The 25,512-nt window shown below is 41.7% G+C and overlaps 1 protein-coding gene across 2 annotated transcripts in view; it reads left to right on the top strand.

Moving 5' to 3' along the window:
• The window catches only part of syne3 (spectrin repeat containing, nuclear envelope family member 3), a 54,896-nt gene extending 40,912 nt beyond the window's left edge, over positions 1-13,984 (top strand). The window contains exons 14-18 of one of the 2 annotated variants that reach the window (XM_086274798.1): positions 400-889; positions 2,329-2,472; positions 5,721-5,906; positions 6,758-6,808; positions 11,097-13,984. In XM_086274798.1, coding sequence (XP_086130924.1) covers positions 400-889; positions 2,329-2,472; positions 5,721-5,906; positions 6,758-6,808; positions 11,097-11,279 — 1,054 coding nt within the window. In that variant the 3' untranslated portion in view covers positions 11,280-13,984. Of the gene's footprint in view, positions 1-399; positions 890-2,328; positions 2,473-5,720; positions 5,907-6,757; positions 6,809-11,093 lie in introns of both variants that reach the window. The other variant, XM_086274797.1, reaches the window with a different exon arrangement.
• The last annotated feature ends 11,528 nt before the right edge of the window (positions 13,985-25,512 follow it).

The following is a 25,512-nucleotide window of genomic DNA, read 5'->3' as shown; positions in this document are numbered from 1 at the left end:
ATTTGTTTAGTAACTGATGACACCAGTGTCTGTAGCTTTTGTTTCTCCGTCTTAGCTGGCTGTAGATGTCTACTCAAATATTTGCTGCTTATTTTTTGTTGTGTTTTTTGTTTCTTAATGCTCTAAATGCTTTCAGTGTCTTATATTAGATTTAGTCTCTCTAAACTACGAAAGACCGTCCCCGCTGCATAAATTTTGAGAAAAGGATGGCAAACAGTTAGGTTTGGCTCACTCTGACAGATCTGTTTCCTAAATGTTGTTTTTTAATATATATCAAAACAACCAAGAAATCAGGTTTTGTGTTTAAAGTAGGCACTGAGGTTTGACATGAAAGTTTCTGTCCACTGGTACCACTGACGAGTTACGACAGCATGAAACCTGGATTTCTTTGTCTTTCAGGTTGTTGAACAGTTCCAAAGAGCAGAGAGAGTCTGACTTTGCCAAGACGTCTGGCTCTATGCATGCACTTGGAGGAAAGTCGGAGGCAATGATAGGGAGGGAGGAGGCATTAATGACTGGCCAGGAAGGGTGGAACCAGGGCCAACGAGGTTACCACATATTGGCTGAACCAGATGTTGAAAATCCTATTTCATCAAGTAAAGTCAAGGGAAGTGCACTGACCTTCAAAACAGATGAAGTAGATTTCTCTGGCCATGAGCAGGGAGTCTCCAATGACAAGCCAATAGGAGGTAACAGCAGTGTCTTGGCAGAAGACGGAGAGGAAGCAGTATTATTTACACAGGCCAGCTATCCTCAGCCGCCAATGATTAGCTCTGGAGATGACAGCACAGAAGCAGGGGGATGCCTCATCTCAGGAGGAGGAGGAGTGGGAGAGATCAAAAGACCCTCAGCCAAGAAAGCATCAGCAACACCAGTTCAATACTCAATGGTACTGTTGTGCAGGATTTTGTTATTTTCTACCAAGCTAACTTACAGCAACTTCCTGCATAAGTTACTGTTATGTTTTGTATGCTACTATAGTGCCCAAGTATCAGTGCACTATATCAGTTATGGAGCACTAGATGCTCCATAACTGGCCCTGCGGCAGACTGGCAAACTGTCCAGGGGTGTACCCTGCCTCTCAGCCTAAGAAAGCTAGGATAGGCTCCAGCCCTCCACAACTCTGACAAGGATAAGCAGAGGATGGATGGATGGATGTTCCATAACTAAATAACCAAAACCGTCAATGCAAACTGATCTAATACAAACAATAAACACACAACATCATTGACTTTTATAAACCAATTCCAAAAAGGGTTTATGTGTGAAACACATTATTCAGTCCTCCCACAATTGAAGCCACTAACTGGTTGTTTTGGGTTTGCCTCTATCATGGGAAAGAAAATGCTTCTCTGAACCACCAGTACAATCACTGATACACCAAAAAATTTGGGCTGCTTTGTAAAATGTAAATAAAAACAGAAGTCAGTGATTTGCAGACCTCAGAAACCCATAGAAGACATATCAAACATCTGAAATGAGAAAGTGTACTAATTTTAAGAAAAGAACATTTTGAATTTGTTGCCCACAACACATCTCAAAGAAGTTGTGTGGTGTTCCTTTTTCTTTTACCAATAGTCCATATGCAACTGTTGAACTTGTGGGAGAGGAAAATTATCCCATTCTTGTCTCATAGAGGATTTTAGCTGCTCAGCAGTCCAGGGTCTTCCTCCTCCTCATATTTTATATTTCATTGTGCGCCAAATGTTTTATGTTGATATAAGGTCATAGGTGCAGCTGCTAAAAATCTCAGGCAAGTTTGAATCTCATTGTCCTCAACCTTGAGGTCAGACGTCATGTTTTCTGAAGACCTTGTGAATTTAATAACTAATACCATAGGTGTGTCGACTACGATGCTGAGGGGTAGCGCTGGCGGTTGCCGGTATTTTTTGAGTTTCATGTTGCTGCCCTCACATTCAAAATATGCTAATATTTTTAATAAACATTTGACATGTCTTCTATGTTCTAAGGTGAATAAAATATAGGTTTCTGAGATCTACAAATCAATGAATTGTTTCAATTTTTTTACATTTACTCTAAGGCCCAATATGCTTGGCAACAAAGACGCAACTTATACACTTTAAAATACTTTGGTAGCATACTTTCATACTCTGGAACACTAAAACTGAGAGACTTTTTGGCAATCTGAAAATGCATTTTCTACATATAAAATAAGTTCAAGTTTGTGTGTTAATATAAAATAGATTTTTAAAATTTTATTAAATCACTAATCTGGGTTTTAAATGGTTTTCATTTTTCACTTGGTGTTTTAACTAAGGTGTTTTAGTGTGCATGTAAATGTTTCATTACTTGTTTGGGGTTTTCCAGGGGAGCCAAGGACACCATGAATCCAGGAGGAAGGAGTTTGATTCTTGGCTGTTCAAACAGAATGAACTCCTCTCTGAGATTCTCAGCTCCAAAGGAGCAGCACACAGCGCCAAAGATGTCAGACTCAAGCAGGATACACTCAAGGTGAGCTTGTGAATGTGCAAACAGTCAGGACATTTTTGTTGCAGAAAGATGCCAGGACAGGTGGTGGTCACCGGTTAGGCTGGATTTAGCTAAGGCTACCCAAATTGAGGTCTTGCCCAATCAGAAGTTAAGGGAAATATTTTATGTGTGTTCAGCACTTTAAAAACATGTTCAAGCGTAAAATAAAATTGTCTATACTCTGTCATCATGGAAACCTCTTAAATAGGAGGGAGAAACTACGCTCTACACAGCCTCGTGTTAAATGAAGCACTGAAGCAAAAAAACTGATGAATTAATCGATGAATCCTTGTATTGTGATATTTTTGTTTAAGAAAAAAAAGATTTCTCTCATATCCATCTGAGATTTGCCCTAATTTGCATAATGTATGCCTGGCTGCAATTGTTTATTGTTATGGTGGGACTGTGAAGACACACACTGCAGTTATAGGTCTAAAATGCTAACATACATGTGTTTACACCTTTTACAACGTAGCCAATGAATCACAGACTACAATTTTACTGGTATGATGTTGGAAAAGGTAGCACAGACTGTTTGAGCTTCAGAACAAAATCTCTCTGATGCAGCACATCTAGCTAGACGGAGGATTTTGTCAACAAGAGAGAATGAAGCTGTTGGAAGGAGAACAGCAGGGCTTCATATCTAAATAATCTAGTATAATAAACTCTGCAGACTGTAGATGTGTTGGTATCAGAAAACACATCTACAGTGGATTTTTCTGAATAACCAGTTCATTATTTATTGATTTTTTTATTGTGACTATATTTTTGATACTTTGATTATTTGTTTTGAGAGCCGGTATCTCTGAAACTGTGCTGTAACACAGTGTTATTACACACACTGTTGCAAATGTTGTTGTCACAGACCAACTCGCAGTAGATCATAGTGTTCATATTTTTCAGATGTCACATTTCTATTCAGATTTGTGGTGCTGTGTCCACATTCTTCACATGCTTCATTCAGTCAATATTGATTTTGCTGAAATTACCGTCATGTCTCCTGGTGATTGTCACAGCTGTATCACAGTAATGAGGCCCATTCAGAAACTTGCAAAAACTAGCAATCTAGTAATAAAAATTGGTCAGTGCAGAATGTTAACTTTTAGTGAAATGTTTTGCATTTTGAAAACATTCGGTCTGGATATTTGAATTTCTGGATGTTGTTTGTGTCAGTGCAGTCGGCAACAGCAGTAAATAAACCTCTTAAGATGTGCATAACCTACTACACACATCTGTTGTAAGAAGGCTTTCACAGGCGGAAGGGGTGAAAAGCTGGATAAGCATTTACTGTCCACCGCACAAACTATTCAGTGACAATCACGGTAAAGTTAACAATGAAGAAATAAGAGACATAGCTGAAAATTTTTAAATAAAGGTTAAAACAACTGCAGGTTAGTTCATGCAGCAGCGTCCTGCTTTAAGTACACAAGAAAATCCTCTCTGAAATGTTACTGAAGATAAAGAGCGTGACTGGAAAACTGTGCAAACAGAGAAGCTCAGTCCAGAGTACATGTCTACAGTCCCAACATCCAAATCTGCCTTCAGTCCTCAGTGACAGACCTCCAGCTTTAAAAACTGATGTGAGTACATGGATAGCCCAACACACTGCAACTTCAGAATCAGAATCAGACTTTATTAATCCCAGAGGGAAACTGAGTTGTCATAGCAACAAACGTCAAGCACTCATATAAAACGAAACGTAGAACCAGATATTGATAAGTATTAAGAAGACTATTGAGATAGAGGAGTAAATATAAATATACTTATAAATATAAAAGGACAAGTATGTGTGCAAATATATGTTGCGGTCTACAAAAGCGACAGGGTGCATTGAGGTGTGATTCATTCTGTTCCACATGTGTGGATCTGACCCAAGTGGATGAATTCAGCAGTCCGATAGCAGCGGGAAGGAATGACCTCCTGTAGCTTTCCTCAGGCAGCCAGGTTAAAGGAACCTGTTGCTGAAACTGCTCTTCACATTGTCCAGTGTGTTATTATAATTTAATATTTCTTGCGCACCAGCGGGACTAACTCTGTACCTCGGCTCTGTACGCTGTCTCATCTCCATCAGCGATGACCCACCCATCGTTGGTGTACAGTCATAGGTGTACAGTAGGAGGCAGAGAATACAGCCCTGCAGGGATCCGGTACCTTGTGACAGTGCAGGGAAAGGCAGGGGCCAAGTCTGATTGATTGAGGCTGATTGGTTATTATGGTAAATAATGTTGTCATTACAAAAACAAGTTTTGTTTTCTAATGACTGCACATTATGCAGACTGAAACTGATATTAAAGGAGAGGGATGTGCTACATTAGGCTGACAATGAATATCGCTTAGAACTACATCATTAAATCTGAGGGTGTTAAAGCCTGTTATTTATTGCTGGTATATTAGCTATCAGTCAGTTATTACTAGAGCCGGTTGTTAAGGGCGTCATATTTCACTTATTAAGGTTCCAGTTGTTTCTCTTGAGAAGCTCTCATGGGTACAACACCGTACCCATGTGTAGCTCAGATGTTTTCCAGCCAGTGTTTGAAAATGCAAAGAAGAGCCTTTCACATCAATGTTATTGTTTGTGTCAACACTCTTTTATGTCTGCATAGACATATCATAGTGTGTAAGGCTGTAATAAGGAACCTGATATGTAAATACACGAGTAGATTAGACCATGTAGAAAACAGTATAAGCCATGTCACAGGAAAAAAATGGAGTAACCATACTAGTTTCCTGCATCAGGGTGAATACCAGTCCTCCCACATTCTTTATCCATGCAAGAGTCAGAATCTTTACAGCATGTTTTCAAAGTACTGCACTCTCTGATACTGTGGGAAAGAATTCCACATGTCAGCAACAGTTTTGCCTGAAGACCCACATTTACCATAACAATGAAGCTCTAACAGAACCTCTGGTTCACCTTGAGCCAGACCTCGTGGTTTTTTTCATCTGCTGAGTGGCTATGGTTTTAGAACTTTGTATAATCTTGCATAACAATTGTTCACGTGTCAAAGTGATTATTTTGCATAGTGATTGTAGTCAGATTTTTTTAATGATCAGCCTGCAGAGCAAGTTAAAAGACACTGTTATACTGACCTCTTGTGGTTAAAATTTGAGTTTTGTTGTTCTAAATCTTGCATTTCGCCTCAGAAGTAGCAATCCAAACACCAGGAAAAGCCTGTACTGTTTAATTTATTAAAACTAGTTCTGTGAGTCAAATCTGTGTCCTGTTGCAGTCTCTGAGAGCTGACCTGTCCTGGGGTCAGAAGCAGTTTCAGCTGTTGATCCAGGATAGCCAGAGCAGTGAGGCTGGTACTGGACCAAAAGAAGAGGCCGGCCTGGAGGACCTCCGCTACCGCTGGATGCTTTACAAGTCTAAGCTCAAGGATGTCGGAGATGTGAGGAACAGGATCAGTTCCAAGGTGAGAGGACCGCTGACTTCTGAACATTATAGAGACAAAACTAGCAGGAAACTATTTTTCTTGGCTTCTGCTGTAAGAATGAAAAAGTCTAATTGATGTGTATTGATGAGGCTTCACCTAGGTGGCTGTAGCTCAGGCGGTAGAGCAGGTCGCCTATTAATCAGAAGGTTAGTGGTACAATCCCCTGTCTGCTCTAGTCTGCATGCCAAATATGCTGATGCATCCATCAGCGTAAGAATGATTTGCAAGCGCCATACCATGGCAAGCCAGAAAGAGCAAAGAGGACCAGTAATGTGTTGTGAGAGCACTTGGGGCAAACTTATTACTCAGGTCTGCAAACCGAATCACACTCGACATATCTAGTTAACAAATTAGAAACATTTGCATGTTTGTGTTTTCCCTGTGATGGAATCTATGTGGATCTTATGGTGTTAACTATGCATCCATCCATCTTGTAAACAAAAACAAAGTATATTTCATATAACAGGAGAAAGGTGAGGTAAAAAGTAACAGACTGGTTTCTGCATACATACAGCAGGTATCCGGGGCCCAAATGTAGTTGTTTGATTTTAAACAATCTGTTATTGCTGTTCTTTGCTAGTCTCACATTTATTGCTGTCTTTATGATGGTTTCTTAACTTATGTGACATACAAGAGATTTGTCCCCTTACTTTTTCACTGGACTGTGTAATGATGTTAAAGTTACGCATTTTAACAACGTTCTCTAGGTATTGAGACACGGCTGTTTATATAAAAACATTTATATAAATAAAAACATATAATCCTAAAGGTCACAGCGCACAGTCTGGTAAAACACTGTAAAATAACGGGCAGGTTTTTTTTCTCTGCAGAGAGTCTCAGCCACTCAGGAGGATGCAGCCATTGCAGCACCAGCTCGAAAGGTAAGAGCAGAGTTCAGATATGTTCAAATGACAACTACAAGCATCCTCGGTCAAAAAATATTTCTTTCACTTTAGTTACAGAGTTGGTTGAAGTCTTGGAAGATTAAAATATCACAGTCTGTGGGCTACCTACTCCAGCTTGTACATGTAAATTGTTCTAAATAGATTTAACAACTGATTAAAACGAAAAATGTGATTATGAAGATTTGTTACTAAATCAAGAAAACAACATTTTTGTGCTGAAATCAAGTAACTGTTAAGGCTGGGGTATAAAAAACAGTTCAGGTGAGCGCATCATGTGATATATTACTTGGTCACAAAAAGTTAACTTTGTTGATTTTGAATTTTGTTTGTTTTTGTTTGTTTTTCTAACATAAATCATTTCAAAAAATGTTGTGAATATATGAAATATTTCAGGGATGTTTTTATTTTTGGCTTAGAGGTCATAGAAATCAGAAATGCCATTGTTAGAATATACTGTATTGAGAGTACTGTGCAAAGCTTTTGAGTAACCCGCTTTTGTTTATATTTTGCAAGGATATTCACTAAAATATACATGAAAAAACAGCATATGTGGCAATATAAATGACCACCTTTATTCATCAACAAAGCCTGGACTCTCTTGGACAGCTACAATTTAAAAGAAAATTAAAGAAAAATTATTTAATCGTGCACAAACTTCCTGCAAAGGTGGAGATTTTCTCTGAGACTGGTAGAACTTTCATTTAGGCTGTTTTGTTTTCTGGTTTCTTTCTGAATTATGATAATGGCCTATATTCTTTTCCGTTTAGTTGCAACTTAATATTTTTATTTGTTATAATTATTTAAAATCGTATATTGTGCAAAAGTCCATCCATCCATCTATCCTTCTCCTTCTGCCTATCTGGGGCTGGGTCGTGGGAGCAGCACCCTGAGCAGAGAAGCCCAGGCCAGCGTGAGATATAATCTGTCCAGTGTGTCCCGGGTCTGCCCGGGGCCTCCTCCCAGTGGGACATGCCCAGAACGCCTCACCAGGAGGCATCCTTGTCAGATGCCCGAACCATCTCTACTGTGATCTACCTCTCAATCTCCTGCTGCCTCACTTGTAAACAAAAACGGGGTATACTCTCTACTTTGGGCAGCAACTCGTCTCTGACCCTTTTCTGGCTGAGGATCATGGCCTCAGACTTGCTGATTCACATTTCTGCCGCTTCACACTCAACGGGGAACCACTCCAGTGCGAGCTGGAGGTCACGACCCGATGAAGCCGACAGAACCACATCATCTGTGGAAAGCAGAGATGAAATTCTTAGACAATCCAAGATCATCCAGTTCTCATGACCATTGATTAGTGATCATTGATTAGTGGTCAGTGGCCACTGATCAATAGAATAGACTAGAATAGAATAGCCCTTTATTGTCATTGTACATGTATAACGAAATTGTGGGTGCCCCAAACCAGCTCTGTTGGAATAAAATAAATAGTAGACAGCTGGAATAAATAGCAAATAGTAGAAATATATACAATCGAGAGGGAAATATACAAAAGAGAGAGAGAAGCACACATTAGAGAAAAGTTGCAAAGTGCTTGGAAGTAGTGCAAAGAACAGACTTAGTCCATGTGTGAGCGGCCAGAGTGATGGGGGTTACTCTTAACCATGGCTCAGATTTGTGAGGTGAATAGGCGGGGGTGGGGAGTCAGGGGATAGTGTTTAGTAACAGCCAAATAGCCCAGGGGAAGAAGCCGTTTGTGAGTCTGGAGGTGTGGGACTTGATTGACATGAGGTGCCAACCAGAGGGCAGCGGGTCAAACAGGTGGTGGGCAGGATGCAAGATGTCAACTTTAGCCCTGGTTTTCCTGAGACAGGAGAATCATACAATGGCCTCCAGGGGTCAGCAGAGGGCAGTCTATGATTTTTTTTTGGGGGGGGGGGCACTGTTAATTACCCTCTACACAGCCTTTGTGTTGTTAGTTATGGCCTCTGCATACCAAACACCCAGAAATTAGGAGAAAACGCTCTCTACTGAGGATCGATAGAAGGCCAGCAGCAGCTTCTGGTCTAGGTTATTGTTCATCGTGACATGGAGGAAGTGCAGCTGCTGCTGGGCCTTTTTTACCAGGGCATTGTTGTTGTGGGTCCAGGTGAGATTGGTGGAGTTGTGGGTGCCCAGAAACCTGATGGTGGAGACAAATTCCACTCGTTTTCCATTTATAATGAGAGTGGAGTGGACCTGTTTTTACCTCCTGAAGTCCATTGTGAGTTCTTTTGTGTTGAGGACATTCAGCTTCAGGTTATTTTCTGAGCACCAGCAGGACAAGGTCTCTTCATCTGCTCCGTACCCTCTCTCATCTCCATGAGAGATGAGCCCAACCACAGTGGTCACCGGCATATTTGTTGATATGACATTGGTTGGGTGGGTTGGTGTACAGTCATATGTGTACAGGGCATACAGTAGGAGTCTGAGAACGCAGCCCCGAGCATGAGTCAGGGAGAAGTAGAACAGCCTGGTGAGGACCCCTGCCGGTTGGTCCGTGCAGGCTTTAACCACAGCTCCTGGGATGCTGTCAGGGCCAGCAGCTCTCCTGGGGTTCACTGCTCTCAGTCACCTCCTGACCTCATGCTTCTGGAGGGAGAAGGGGGAGGTGGGGGGCAAGGGGAGTGGGGGTTGGGTGGTCTCAAATCAAGCAAAGAAGCTGTTGAGCTCCTGTGCAAGTTTGAGGCCCCTGTCGGGGGTTGGAGGGGGTCTGCTCTTTAGAGTTGGTGAGGGCTTGGCATTCAGGCCAAAGAGTTCAATGTTTGTTTCATCAGACCAGAGAATTTTGTTTCTCGTGCTTTGAGAGTCCTTCTGACAAATAGGCTGTCATATGTCTTTTACTGGGGAGTGGCTTAGCACTGGCAACAATACAGTCCTGGTTGGTGGAGTGCTACAACATTGTAAAGAAGAGTGGACCAAAGAAACGTCCAAATATCTTTTTTAACAGTAATAGCCACATATTGGAAAAGCCTTTCAGACAGCTGCAGTGCTATTACATTTACTCAGTTGCAGTTATTGTCCTGAAGGAGCTGCTGTTATTTGAGGGTTGGTTTTTTTCCAGAAAGTTGAAAAAATGGTAACTAGTGACCATAATCTATACACTATTTTTCCATTGACAAATATTTCATTGAGTAAAAACCATAAAATGTGAATCTAAACACAACACAATGATGCCCGACACAAAACCATTGTGGCTCATTAGGCATTGTGCATATTCTCATAATCATCATCATTATCAAAGACTTCATTCCAGTTCATTAATGCGTTTTCTATCAATTTGTCCCTCAGCCATCTGTATGTATTGTTATTAGTAAAGTGCACAGAGATCTGACGTGAGGAAGTACAACAATGGTGTATTTTGGGAAGTTTTATTTGTACTACACACCAATACAAAGCATCTTAAATATTTTTCTGCCTTTTTCCTGGTATTACACTGTGTAGACCTCAGTTTTGTTGTTTTCACATTGCCACCAGTGAGGCTGGTGATACAGTGTTCAGAAGGTGAAAGATGGATGTAGGCGGTAAACATGATTCACAGAATAACAAGTCTGAGAAAAAAGAGGCAGAGGCCTGAGCTGAGTCATTTTGCTCTGGTATGTGTTGTTTCTGACTGTGTGACTGAGCTGTCTTCTGCTTTCTGCTTGCAATGGTGCAGATTTCCTTGTTGAACAGGTTTTCTCTTTTTAAGAGCTGATGAATGATCACAGAACTATATCATTGTTGTCATTCACGTTATAGATGCTAATAAAAACACTGTAGAGATGAATAAAACATGGTTTTGATTGCTGTGATATCGACTTTTTTTTTTATATTGTTTTTGTTTATTTTTAACCAGGCATGATGACTGATGGTGCAGTGTTGTTATCAAGTATTGCTAGCAGCCTTGGGTAGCTTGGTTAGCAAGCAGTATTCATGAACTGCAAATGTGCTGCCTAACAAAGTTAAAAAGAAGAAATATTAGAATTTCACCAAAATTTACGGGTAGACTTGGACATGCTATTGCTCCATTACAGAGGCACCAGCAATGCAATTGCATGGGACATTGCTATTAGCAACTAGCTACAACTGCTTTTTTCAGTCAAAGTAACCCAACTTTAAGCTCTGAGAGTTCCAAATGGATTAATTAAGAATAGGCCAGAAGCATTATTTGTGCTGGGCAGCAAGCACACTTTTTAGTGCTGTATAGTTGGTCATTTTAACATGTGTCAATGGGGATTCATTTGTTTGATTAACTATGTGTTCCAGTAACCCTGTATTACTTCTTCATCAGCAGAAACCTGGACTGCTGCAGCGGGTTTGTCGGTTGGCTCTTCCTCTGTGGCTCCTCTTCCTCGCTCTGCTGCTCCTGGCCTTCTTGCTGCCCCTCATGGATGAAGGCAATAGCTGCTCTCTCTCTAACAACTTTGCCCGATCCTTCAACATCATGCTCCGCTACGAAGGACCTCCACCCACATAGGAGATTTCCTGACAACAGAAAACTCTATGATGGGCTGTGGATTATGTAGGAAATGTTGACTTGATTACCTAAGACCCGGCATTCCCCTGTGATTGAAGATCATATGTAACTGTACTAGAACCACAGAGCTGGTCTACCCAAACTTCAGATCAGTCTAAAGTCTGCAGTGCATATCTCTCTGTGACAGATCTAGTCTAAAAGAATAGTGCAACCTAGAGCATCGTGTGTATGCAAACAACATTTTGCATTCTGCACTGCATGGTTAAATGTCTTCTAAGGTTTTTTCACTATATGAAACCATGATCTCTTAACCATGTGTAAAACTGCCCATCACCATTAGAAGTATTAATTGGCACATCAGTCATTCTTAATCTTATCATTTACAGATGTGAAGTGTCTATGAAGACAGGAGAAAGCTTAACATCTATAAAATACAAGTCCTGACATGCTTTTGAGTTTGAGCTTGGGACTTTTAGATTCGTTCGATTCTTTTATTTATTTTTTTTTCCATTTAGTATCATTTTTACCAGACTCACATAAATCTAATTTTCTTACTTTGAAAATTTGAGGAGACGTGGATCAGTGCTTGTTTGATTGGAGACTGATTATCAGCTGACTGGAATTGTTTTAGTTTGACCATTTAAATCCACCAAAGAGAGATTTAGAAATTACAACATGATAAGCCAAAGTCACAGTTCATACATAGAATTGTTGAACAAGAAGGCTGAAACCAAAGACTATAGCAGCAATGCTAGACACGGTACTTTGGCATTTATACATTTTAAATGACAAATATCTTACCATATTTCCTCAAATAAACCCTTGTCGCAATTTAAAAGCTTTATTTCTGATGGTTGCCAAAGGTTGAGTCAACAGGAATATTAAAGGCTCAAAGTAGAGCCTTTATAGTTAACAAAAAAAAAGCCCTGTAAACAAATTCGAGGTTTGTCCACTGAAGCTCCAGGACTTTTATCGTCACTTAGAACATTTTTATTATATTTGCAGACAGTCTGGGTTTTTTTTTTTTCCGTTTCAATATGCTTACTGTTTGCTTGTGTTTTGAAGTTGTGACATCATCAGTGCAGCTGACTACAGTTCCTGTGTTGATCATCATGCTGATGCTCTGCTCATCTACGTAAAGAGTAAAGGAGAAGCTCCTGGTGACTCTCTGATACCTGTCATGGCCACTTTTCACAGTAATGCATTCCCTTAATTTGTCATAAAAGCAGAATAGCTAAATGTGGTCACTGTTGGAGTAAATACAGTAGTTTGGATTAGACCGCCCTTGTATTCTGACTTCTGGGGAGGAACATGGACTCTTTAATACTGTCTTAAAAAGTCTCCAGGTCATGCTATGCTTATCTAGTTCCATTTGTCTTATCTGTTTCTTAGGACAGCATCTGAAATAACTGAGAATGAGAGGGAGCAGGCCATTGCAGTCGATCAAAGAAGTGGGCGTTGCTTGTAATAAAGAACAAAAGAGTCTATAGCTCAGTGCACTGATGATGTCAGAATAGAGTAAAATGTGCCAAAGGGTTGATGGGTATTCCTGTTGCCGGCCAAGTGTTCATGTTTAATGACGTATCGAGCTGGAAATCACTTCTCTCCTGATTTAGATTTTTATGTAATTTCTCAGAATTTATTTACATTTATCAAGTGGCAAGCACTGCTGAAGTGTGTAAAGTGTACATTCTAGTCCAACTTTGAACATATTTGACATTTCTAAAAAATAAATGGTGAAACCTGACTAAACAGTAAAACTGTATACCCCTCTGACTTCAATAGAAAAGTCTTGATCTCAGTTCGTGATTTGTTACTTTATGTGCTATCATATCAAGGTTACAACAAGAACCTGGTTACAATATGAGGCTCGCCGTGTGTACAGAGTCATCTAGTGTTTATAACATATTTTTGGTTATGAAACCTGGAAAAAAAATGTGGGCCACATGCCACAAAGGCCTACTTTTTCTGGTATGCTATGAACCCAGTGTCACCCCTGACAATGTCAAGTTTGAACTTTCACTGTGGTTCACACTGGTTTATCAGTGGTGATTAAACAAAAGCAATGGACAGAGTTTTTTATTTGTTTTTTTTTCTTCTGTCACTTATTTGAGTGATCAACAATATATTTGCTTCATGTAGCAGCTTTACACAAAAATTAAGAAAATATGTACTACATAAAAGTAAAGGCATCCAGTTACAAAGCCTTAAAAATTGGATTGGCTGTATTTGGCACCACGCATACAGTATACGAGTTACATAGTAACACAACGCATACGTGTTTCTATCATGTGTGTTGCATTGTATGCTGAATCAAGAATAACTTGTGTGGCATTGCTCCTTGCTGCACTGTTCTACTCAGTCCTATGATATGTATGCATGTATCCCTTTAGAAAAGCCTATGCAATGCCTGTCTCAAATCCCATAATCCAACCGTATGCATTTATTAATAATTTATGCAACATGTCCAATGACTTGCATCTCTTGAGCACAGCTGGTCTTTCAGCAACAGAGAGGGTAGAATATATGTTATGCAAACTTTCCTCAGATGGATGTATTCATTGTGAAGATGCAGGTAAACTCTGACATGTAGGATTTACATATTGTTACATTATAGAATAGTGAAGGAAGAAGTGCTTCATATTATTCGACAGTGCTTGTATTTAACCGGTTTTTTATTCTGTTATTAAATATTTTGTGAGGAATCATTGTGTGGTTTGGTTGGGGTTTTTTTTTTGTATTGGGTTGAATATTTGATTAATGCTACCAACAAAGTGCCTGTATTTTTCCACTGACGTGAACATAAGAGGATTGGATAATTAAATGGGGTTTAATTTATACAGCGCCAAATCACAACAACAGTTGCATCAAGGCGTATTGTAAGGTAGAGCCTACATAAGAGATATACAGAGAAAAACCCAACAATCATATGACCCCCTATGAGCAAGCACTTTGGTGACAGTGGGAAGGAAAAACTCCCTTTTGACCGGGAAAAACCTCCAGCAGATCCAGGCTCAGGGAGGGGCGGCCAACTGCCGCGACCGGTTAGGGTGAGAGAAGGAAGACGGGATGTCGCAGGGGTGTGGTGGGATGGTGCCAGGGAGGTGAAGTAATCACACTGGAGGGGAACGGATGCGTGCTGGCAATGGTGGTCCGAGAACAGTTTGTGGATGGCCTGCCCAGGGAAACAGTGCGCTGGCTCCATTGCCACAGACCGGTGAGCTTGGAAGCCACGGTTACCCTTGTGAACAATCACCTGGCTGCCTGGCCAGAGGGAGTGGTGAGCCGTAACCACCTCCTGTGCCAGCACTGAGGAGGAAGCCTCCTGGGCCTGCCACTGCAGAGCGTACACTAATCCATTTACCTCCACTCTTCTTCCCCAGGGCCCTGAGGTGACAAATTGTTCAGAAAGAATTGACTGAAATGCTGAAAATGGGAGTTATAGAAGAGTTGCACAGTGCTTGCTGTAGCCCCATAGTTTTAGTTATGAAGAAAGATGGGTCTAAATGGTTCTGTGTCGACTACCTCAAGTTAAATGAAGTGTCACGATTTTATGCCTACCCCATGCTCCAGATGGACGAGCTCCTGGACTGGTTAGGCACAGCTTAATTTTTCACTGCACTGGATTTAACTAATGGTTACTGGCAGATTCACTTGTCTCCAGAGTCCAAGGAAAAGACAGCCTTCTCCACTTCGTACGGGTTGAAGTTTGACCATTTGTCACACTTTGGCTTGTTCGGAGCCCCAGCCACTTTCCAGCGCCTCATGAGGTGCTGCAGCCACACGTTGCATATGTGGCCACCTACCTGGATGACGTGATCATCCACAGTGACACCTGGGCAGAGCATGTGCAGCGGGTGGCCACGGTTCTAAAATCCATGAGGCCAACCCAAAGAAGTGTGCAGTTGGATGGAGGGAGGTACAGTATCTGGGGTACCACTGAGAGACGGACAGGTGTGTCCACAGATGTAGAAAACAGCAGGTACTGCATCCTGCCTACTCCCAAAGATTAAAAAGGAGGTGAGACGTTTCTGGGGTTGGCTGGTTACTATCTCCGGTTCTTCTCCGGTTTTCGGACCCAATCAGGCCCTTGACCGATCTCACCTGAAAGGACACCCCAGATCTGGTCCAGTGGACAGAGTGGCAAATGTGCAGGTGAAAAAGGCTCTCTGTGGGGAGCCACTGTTCCACACACCTAACTTTCCCCTCCCATTCATCCTGCAGACGGACGCCTCAAACACAGGGCAGGGGGACGTTTTCTCAAAGCCCAAAGCCCGGATCACCCGGTGGTATCTCGCTTTACAGCCCTTTAAATTCAAATGATCCATAGGCCATAACAGATGGCCGTGGCCGATTTTTTGTTTTCTTTGTCTCTCCTCCTCCTCCTCTCTGCCTGGGTGGAGCTCGTTACAGGCTCTCGCTCTTGGCCCATGCACCTGTGTGATTGTGTCCACCTGCTGCTGATCTGGCTGATTTCCCCAGCTGCTATTTAAGGCAGTGGCACAGAGCAGCTCATCGTTGGAACGTTGAACCTCCTGAGTTCATGCTCTCGGCATTATCAAAAGAATCCCCTGTGTGTATTTTGCTGTGGAACTAACGTTGAATTCTGTGTGTAGATATCCATCTTCTGGACCAAATCACGGGACCTGCCTGGGTGTGGCAGCGTGTGTGGAGTTTCAGAGCGAGTGCGGCCGAAGAGGAGTGCGTGTGTGCGGAGGAGCTGTGGCGGTGACTGAGTGGAAGAGGAAGCGTGTGTGGATTTCCCTCCCCCCCCCCCCTTCTCTCCCTGGAGCCCTGGACCCCCCCCCCCCCTCCCAACTCACTGTACATATATAGCACTGAGGTGATCCCTGTTGTAAATAAATAATCTCCTTTTGTTCTGAAAGAAAGAACTGTCTGCGCGTGAGTCCGTCCAGTAGCCATGACAATATTTCTAACTTTAGAGATGATGCACAAATGGAAGAAAGCAGTCTTACATATTTGTTTAATATGTGCATTGAAGGACATGTCCTGGTCAAAAATGACTCCAAGGTTCCTCACAGCGTTACTGGAGGCCAAGGTAATGCCATCCAGAGGAAGAATCTGGTTAGATACCATATTTCTAAGATTTTCAGGGCCGAGTACAATAACCTCAGTTTTATCTGAATTAAGAAGCAGAAAGTTAGCGGCCATCCAGGTCTTTATGTCTTTAAGACATTCCTGCAGTTTAACTCATTGGTGTGTGTTATCTGGCTTCATGGACAGATAGAGCTGGGTGTCATCTGCATAGCAGTGAAAATTTATGCTATGTCTTCTAATGATGCTGCCTAAGGGAAGCATGTATACTGTAAACAGAATTGGTCCTAGCACTGAACCCTGTGGAACACCATAATTAACTTTACTGTGTGAAGAGGACTCTCCATTTACATGAACAAACTGGAGTCTATTAGATAGATATGATACAAACCACTGCAGTGCAGTACCTGTAATACCTACAGCATGTTCTAATGGCTCTAATAGGATATTATGGTCGACAGTATTGAACGCTGCACTAAGGTCTAGCAGCACAGAGATGAGTCCACTGTCAGAGGCCATAAGAAGATCGTTTGTAACCTTCACTAAAGCTGTTTCTGTGCTGTGATGAGCTCTGAAACCTGACTGAAACTCTTCAAATAAACCATTCCTCTGCAGATGATCTGTTAGCTGTTTGACAACTACTCTTTCAAGGATGTTTGATATGAAAGGAAGGAAGGAGATTGGCCTATAATTAGCTAAGACCACTGGGTCTCCAGATGTTTTTGTAAGTAATGGTTGAACTACTACTACTCAAACTGTAGCTGTAGATAATGTTAGTCCAAAATGCTGCAGCAAGAGTCCTGACAGGGACTAGAAAGAGAGAGCAGATTTCTCCTGTTTTGGCTTCCCTTCATTGGCTTCCTGTTAAATCCAGAATTGAATTCAAAATCCTGCTCCTCACATACAAGGTCTTAAATAATCAGGCCCCATCTTATCTTAATGACCTTGTAGTACCATATCACCCTATTAGAGCACTTCGCTCTCGCACTGCAGGCCTACTTGTTGTTCCTAGAGTATTTAAAAGTAGAATGGTTCAGTTTTCAGGCCCCTCTTCTGTGGAACCAGCTTCCAGTTTGGATTCAGGAGACAGACACTATCTCTATTCTTAAGATAAAAACTTTTCTTTCCTTAAAACTTTCCGTTTTGCTAAAGCATATAGTTAGGGCTGGCTCAGGTGACCCTGAATCCTCCCTTATTTATATGCAATAGGTGTAGGCTGTTGGGGGATTCCCATGATGCATTGAGTTTTTCTTCTTCAGTCATCTTTCTCACTCACTATGTGTTAATAGACCTCTCTGCATTGAATCATACTTGTTATTAACCTCTGTCTCTCTTCCACAGCATGTCTTTATCCTGTCTTCCTTCTCTCACCCCAACCAGTCGTGGCAGATGGCCCCGCCCCTCCCTGAGCCTGGTTCTGCTGGAGGTTTCTTCCCACTGTCGCCAAAGTGCTGCTCATAGGGGGTCATATGATTGTTGGGTTTTTCTCTCTATTTATTATTGTAGGGTCTACCTTACAATATAAAGCTCCTTGATGCAACTGTTGTTGTGATTTGGCGCTGTACAAATAAAATTGTATTGAAAATGTAATTGAAATTTTTCTCTAATGGTTAAAATTTTATTTGTGATATAGTTATTACTAGTTAACGTTAACATTACTTGTAAACAGCACCTTGACTTTTTGTCAGCCTGGCTACAGTGCTGAAGAGAAACCTAGGGTTGTTCTTATTTTCTTCAATCAGTGATGGGGTAAAATGTTCTAGCTTTATTGAGGGCTTTCTTATACAGTGGGGCAAAAAAGTATTTAGTCAGCCACCGATTGTGCAAGTTCCCCCACTTAAAATGATGATAGAGGTCAGTAATTTGCACCAGAGGTACACTTCAACTGTGAGAGACAGAATGTGAAAAAAAAAAAATCCATGAATCCACATGGTAGGATTTGTAAAGAATTTATTGGTAAATCAGGGTGGAAAATAAGTATTTGGTCAATAACAAAAATACAACTCAGTACTTTGTAACATAACCTTTGTTGGCAATAACAGAGGTCAAACGTTTACTATAGGTCTTTACCAGGTTTGCACACACAGTAGCTGGTATTTTGGCCCATTCCTCCATGCAGATCTTCTCGAGAGCAGTGATGTTTTGGGGCTGTCGCCGAGCAACACGGACTTTCAACTCCCGCCACAGATTTTCTATGGGGTTGAGGTCTGGAGACTGGCTAGGCCACTCCAGGACTTTCAAATGCTTCTTACGGAGCCACTCCTTTGTTGCCCGGGCAGTGTGTTTTGGATCATTGTCATGTTGGAAGACCCAGCCTCGTTTCATCTTCAAAGTTCTCACTGATGGAAGGAGGTTTTGGCTCAAAATCTCACGATACATGGCCCCATTCATTCTGTCCTTAACACGGATCAGTCGTCCTGTCCCCTTGGCAGAAAAACAGCCCCATAGCATGATGTTTCCACCCCCATGCTTCACAGTAGGTATGGTGTTCTTGGGATGCAACTCAGTATTCTTCTTCCTCCAAACACGACGAGTTGAGTTTATACCAAAAAGTTCTACTTTGGTTTCATCTGACCACATGACATTCTCCCAATCCTCTGCTGTATCATCCATGTGCTCTCTGGCAAACTTCAGACGGGCCTGGACATGCACTGGCTTCAGCAGCGGAACACGTCTGGCACTGCGGGATTTGATTCCCTGCCGTTGTAGTGTGTTACTGATGGTGACCTTTGTTACTTTGGTCCCAGCTCTCTGCAGGTCATTCACCAGGTCCCCCCGTGTGGTTCTGGGATCTTTGCTCACCGTTCTCATGATCATTTTGACCCCACGGGATGAGATCTTGCGTGGAGCCCCAGATCGAGGGAGATTATCAGTGGTCTTGTATGTCTTCCATTTTCTGATGATTGCTCCCACAGTTGATTTTTTTCACACCAAGCTGCTTGCCTATTGTAGATTCACTCTTCCCAGTCTGGTGCAGGTCTACAATACTTTTCCTGGTGTCCTTCGAAAGCTCTTTGGTCTTGGCCATGGCGGAGTTTGGAGTCTGACTGTTTGAGGCTGTGGACAGGTGTCTTTTATACAGATGATGAGTTCAAACAGGTGCCATTCATACAGGTAACGAGTGGGGGACAGAAAAGCGTCTTACAGAAGACGTTACAGGTCTGTGAGAGCCAGAGATTTTCCTTGTTTGAGGTGACCAAATACTTATTTTCCACCCTGATTTACCAATAAATTCTTTACAAATCCTACCATGTGGATTCATGGATTTTTTTTTCACATTCTGTCTCTCACAGTTGAAGTGTACCTCTGGTGCAAATTACTGACCTCTGTCATCATTTTAAGTGGGGGAACTTGCACAATCAGTGGCTGACTAAATACTTTTTTGCCCCACTGTAAAGCAGCAAACTATTTCTCCAGGCTAAATGATGTTCTTCTAAATTTTTGACACGTCATTTCCTCTCCAGCTTACAAGTTATCTGCTTTAAGGTAAGTGTTTGAGAATTATACCAGGGAGTTAAGTAATTCTTATTTGAGGCTCTCTTTATCACAGGAGCTACAGCATCCACAGTCATACGTAGTAAAGAGTTAAAAATGATTAACAAAATAATCGACCTCTGTTGTTGGAGTAGCTTGTCGGTAGCTGCTCTGCTCTGTGTTGGTACAGGGCATTGAAGATGATAACAGTGGGTGAATTATATTCTTAAACTTAGTTACAGCACTTCTACTGCGCGCTGCCGTGTAATCAATTATTTTAAATTTAAATGTTAAATACAGTTCAACCTGATCTAAAACTGGTGTTTCTCACATCACTGTTGCTGTTTTTGTCATCTAACATGCACATCTGTGTCATTTTTTTTGCTCTTTGTGTATGAAGCCTCCTACGCTGCTCTCACCTCACCCTCCCAGATGGCTCACCGAGCTGTTCTGCAATCTGGTACTCTTGCTCCTGCTGCCAAATCACATGCAGAAAAATCAGAGCAGCCTTGCTGAAAGAAGCTTCCAGATTTATAAATGTGCTGGATGCTCACCCTTTTAAAAACCTTTTCTAGTGTCTAACTTTCACAACTATAGTTTGCTATACATACACACAGATATAGTCAGTCTGTCTTAAATAAACCCAGCCTTCTGCTTGACTGTCTCCAATTTGCATAATGGTGAAAATTACAATATGGTTGAAAATGTGACCAGTTATGATGAAATTTTAGCGTCATATATGAAATACCTTTCAAGGTATATATTTTTTGACAAATTGCCGAATTGTAAATGACTTTAAATATGTCCTATATTTCAGATTCCTGTAAGTAGCCACCCTTTGCTTTGTTGACAGCGTTGCAAACCCTTGGCTTTCTTTCAATGAGCTTCATGAAGTAGTCACCTGAGATGGTTTCCCTTCACAGGTGTGGCTGTCAGGGTTCATTGGTGGAATTTCTTGCCTTCTTAATGGGGTTGGGACCATCAGTTGTGTTGTGCAGAAGTCAGGTTGGTACACAGCTGACAGCCATATTTGACAACTGTTAGAATTCATATTATGGTAAGAACCAATCAGCTAAGTAAATAGAAACAACAGTCTGTTAAGATATACATCGTGTGTACTCCTGTTATAAAATGTGTTGAACTGCATTGTAATAATAATAATAATAATAATAATAATAATAATAATAATAATAATAATAATAATAATAATAATAATACATTTTATTTGAAAGCGCCTTTCAGAACACTCAAGGACACTGGTGATGGTCAGAGGGCCCGGTGGCGCCAGTGTCCGGCAGCCTCGCCTCTGTCAGTGCGCCCCAGGGCAGCTGTGGCTGCAATGTAGCTGCCATCACCAGTGTGTGAATGTGTGTGTGTGAATGGGTGAATGACTGAATGTAGTGTAAAGCGCTTTGGGGTCCTTAGGACTAGAAAAGCGCTTTACAAATGCAGGCCATTTACTATTTACACTGTACACAGTAAAATAATAAAAGCAACATAAAAGCAAGCAGTTTACACAATCATAAAAGCATAAGACATGAAACAAATTTAAAATAGCAGAGTGGAGAGGTTATGTGGGATAAGCTATTTTGAACAAGTGAGTTTTGAGCTGGGACTTAAAGAGAGAGAAGGAAGAGATGTTTCTTAAATCAGAAGGTAGGGAATTCCAGAGTTGAGGAGCAGAGCAGCTGAAAGCCCTGCTCCCCATGGTGGCAAGACGGGGAGAGGGGACAGAGAGAGAAAGGGAAGAAGACACCGAGATGGGGCGGTGATCTGAACCAGATCAGAGAGATATGGAGGAGAGAGATGATGAATAGCCTTAAATGTGTACAAGAGTATTTTGAAATTGATACGATATTTGACCGGGAGCCAATGAAACTCCTGCAGGACAGGAGTGATGTGGTGGATAGAAGGGGTCCTGGTGATAATACGGGCAGCAGAGTTCTGGACGCGTTGGAGCTTGTGGGTGGATTTTTGGGTAAGACCAGAAAGAAGTGAATTACAATAATCAATCCGGGAAGTAACAAGGCTATGGACAAGAATGGCAGCGGCATGTGGGGAGAGAAAAGGACGGAGACGATTAATGTTACTATTATGGTTACTGTTGTTTAACAGATACAATATTTTAGTTGTCACCACAAGGAGGCACTGTTTTCACTGTAAGGGCACGTATGCTGAGTCATCACGCCCCTGAAAAGAAAGTATACCAAAACAAAAATGGCACCCGTGAGTAAAGGTTTTGCCGCGTGTTAAGGTGGAATAAAGTTCCCAAAATATTAAGGACATTTTTGCCTCCGTCGTCATTTTCCTTTGAGTTGATCGCTGTCAATGCTGCAATACTCAACACAGTCTCAACAGGTTATGGGCCCAGGGCTGACTCGAAGAGGAGTTTTTTCTTATGAAGATCCGGAGCCGCAATGGATAGCAGGCTAACGGGTAAATAGCAACATGGATCAACGAGGAGCAAGCAGGCTGCCTCGACTTATGTTTGACGGAGATGAGACCAAATATGAACTTTGGGAAACTAAGGTGCTAGGATATTTGCACTTGTTGGGATTAAAAGACACTGTTCTGAAGGAACCGAACAGTGAGGCTGAAGTAGCGGCAGATGGTAAGAAGAACGCCGACGCTTACGCCGAGTTAATCCAATTTTTGGACAATAAAAGCCTCTCACTGATTATGAGAGATGCCCCTGATAATGGGAGAAAAGCATTAAAAATATTGAGGGACTACTACGCTGGAAAGGGGAAGCCCCGAATCATCAACCTGTACACCACGCTGACATCCCTTCAGAAAAAGAGGGAAGAGAATGTCACAGACTATGTCATCAGAGCCGAGGCCGCCATTACAGCGCTGCGCAACACGGGTGAGACTTTAGGTGATGGATTACTGATTGTTATGGTTTTAAAGGGACTACCTGAAAGTTTTAAACCATTTGCAATACACATGACCCACGATAAGGAAGATATGACATTTGCTGAGTTCAAAACAAAGCTACGAAGTTTTGAAGACACCGAAAAGACAAGCGCATCGGAGTGTAGCGACAATGTAATGAAAACAGGAGTAAGAAACGGGCGTGAGCACACGAGATCAAGCACAGAATGCAGATACGAGAGTGATGTGGACATTGTGTGTTTCAAGTGTGGAAAGGCCACCGAGCAAAAGTGTGCTCCACGTGGAGGACGTGGTGCAGTCATTGCAAAAGCAACACACACAGTGGTACCACATGTAGACATAAAGACAAACAAGATGGCGCGCGGAAGGTTGCAGATGAGAGTGGCAACGGATCCAAAGCAGAAACGCCGGATTATGCCTTCAGGATTAAGGGTGCAGACATCAAAGTCCAATAGTCAGCATCAGTGTTGGTCAAGTTACTTGAAAAAAGTAATCAGTAACTAATTACTGATTACTTCCCCAAAAAAGTAATCCCGTTACTTTACTGGTTACTTATTTTCAAAAGTAATTAATTACTTAGTTACTTAATTACTTTTTAAAAACACGATTTACAACCTGAATAGGTGATAAAGTGATAGATCTTTCAGCCCAATTCTACTTTTTCTGCATAATCCATCATACAAAATGTAATCAAAGGGAAAAGTCTCTTTTTAAAACTTGTTTTATCAGTTTTAATCTTTTAACTTTATGCATCAAGCAAACATTTAATTATATGCAACATTCTCTGACTGGAAGAAATTAGTTTAACATATAAACCTATTTTCTGCACATTCCAGCACATGAAATAATTTTTTTTGTGTTTACACTCACTGTTTTAAATAGATGCAAGTAAAACAAATAAATAAAGTCAAAGACTCAGCGGTCCTTTTGGTCTATTTTCACCCATAAAGCAGGAGTGAGGTAGGCGGAGGTTTACCCTGGTGCAGGTGTGCCGCGGTCAGTGGAAGAATCCGCGAATTTCTCTGTGAGTTTCCCATTACGTCGTAGCTACTCGGTGCTTGCTTGGAAGTTTAGGGGGTTTTTTCGGTGTAAAAAGAAGTTTTCTTCCCACGCACAGTGGACACTAATGTTTTTGTCACTTTTTATGGAATCAAACTCAAAGTAAGGTCAGTACTTCCACGCTTTAAACGCTGCACGCTCACACTCTCTCCCGCACTCGAGATATTACCCATTGTTAATCTGCACACAGCTGTTGTCACGAATGTCGCACTCGCTTACGTCACTGTCATGAGACAATCTCGCAAAAAAATCATGGTTTTAGTAACGCAGTAACGCAGCGTTCCTACGGGAAAGTAACGGTAATCTAATTACCGTTTTTGCAATAGTAATCCCTTACTTTACTCGTTACTTGAAAAAAGTAATCGGATTACAGTAACACATTACAAGTAACGCGTTACAAGTAACTTGTAACGCGTTACTTGCCCGTCTCTGGTCAGCATACAGCATTGAGGAGAAAGGCCTGTTGGTGGACACTGGGGCTACCCAGTAATGACATCGCCAAATTCAAGAGCTTTGACGATGCGTTCAGACCGGAGTCACACAGCGTGGAACTGGCAGACGTTACCCAGTGCGGAGGCATCACCCAACAGAGGGGGGATGCAGAGGTGTTCCTGATTGACAATACAGGCCAATGACACAAAGCAACGCTTAAAGATGCGCCGTTTATTCCAGGACATATTCTCAGTAAAGTCAGCCACTGCATTAGGAGCAACAGTCACAAGGGCAGGACATGTTTACCCACAAAGACGGTGCTAACTTTAACATTCATGTGTATGGCAAGTTGTACTATTTGCAGACTGAAGTTGAGGGTAATGATACTGTAAGTGTAACACGTGTCATGACATACAGGCATGGCATGAGATATTAGGTAATTGCAACTAATAATAATAATAATGGATACTTTATTGATCCCCATGGGGAAATTACTTGTTACTTGTACTACGAAGATGTAGTAAGATTGCAGGGTGTGGTTAATGGTATGCAGATTAAGGGGAGAACCGATAGACCTGACCAGGAATGTGAAGTGTGTATCCAGGGAAAGTTTGCACAAACCCGAAATAGAGATCCTGATACAAGAGCAAAGGCTCCTTTACAGATGGTACACACAGATTTAGCAGTCCGATAGCCACTGAATCTATTGACGGGTACAAATATGTACAGTTATTCACTGATGATTATTCAAACTCAGTGTTTGTATATTTCCTGAAGACAAAAACTGATACGCTACAGGCAACAGAGAAATTTCTAGCGGATGTTGCACCATATGGCAATGTAAAATGCATCAGATCAGACAATGGCACAGAGTTCACATGCAGAGATTTCCAAACCCTGTTAAAAAAAAATGGCATTAAGCATGAGACATCAGCCCCGTACTCACCCCATCAGAACGGTACAGCCAAGAGCAGGTGGCGTACTCTTTTTGAAATGGGCAAGTGCATGCTAATTGAGAGCCAGCTACCAAAATTCCATTCAAACTGCAGCTATAACACGGAACAGATGCTTTAAGAGTGACATTGAAGGAACTGACAAATACAAGGCAAGATTCGTAGCCAAGGGTTACAGTCAAAAGATGTGGATAGATTGTGGGGAGACATTCCCACCAACAGCTAACTTAACCCACATAAGAGTTCTGTTACAGAAAGTAGCGCAGGAGAACCTGTTACGCCATCAAATGGATGTGAAGACTGCGTATTTACACGCTCCCATTGGTTATGAAGTCTACATTAACCAGCCAGAAGGTTATGAAAAG

The sequence above is a fragment of the Aulonocara sp. 'chitande type north' Nkhata Bay genome, linkage group LG19 (assembly GCF_057382095.1).
Source record: "Aulonocara sp. 'chitande type north' Nkhata Bay isolate Kocher_YH1m ecotype deep benthic linkage group LG19, A_spYH_male_GT1.1, whole genome shotgun sequence".
Lineage (NCBI taxonomy): Eukaryota > Metazoa > Chordata > Actinopteri > Cichliformes > Cichlidae > Aulonocara > Aulonocara sp. 'chitande type north' Nkhata Bay.
This window is presented reverse-complemented; position numbering and strand designations above follow the sequence as displayed.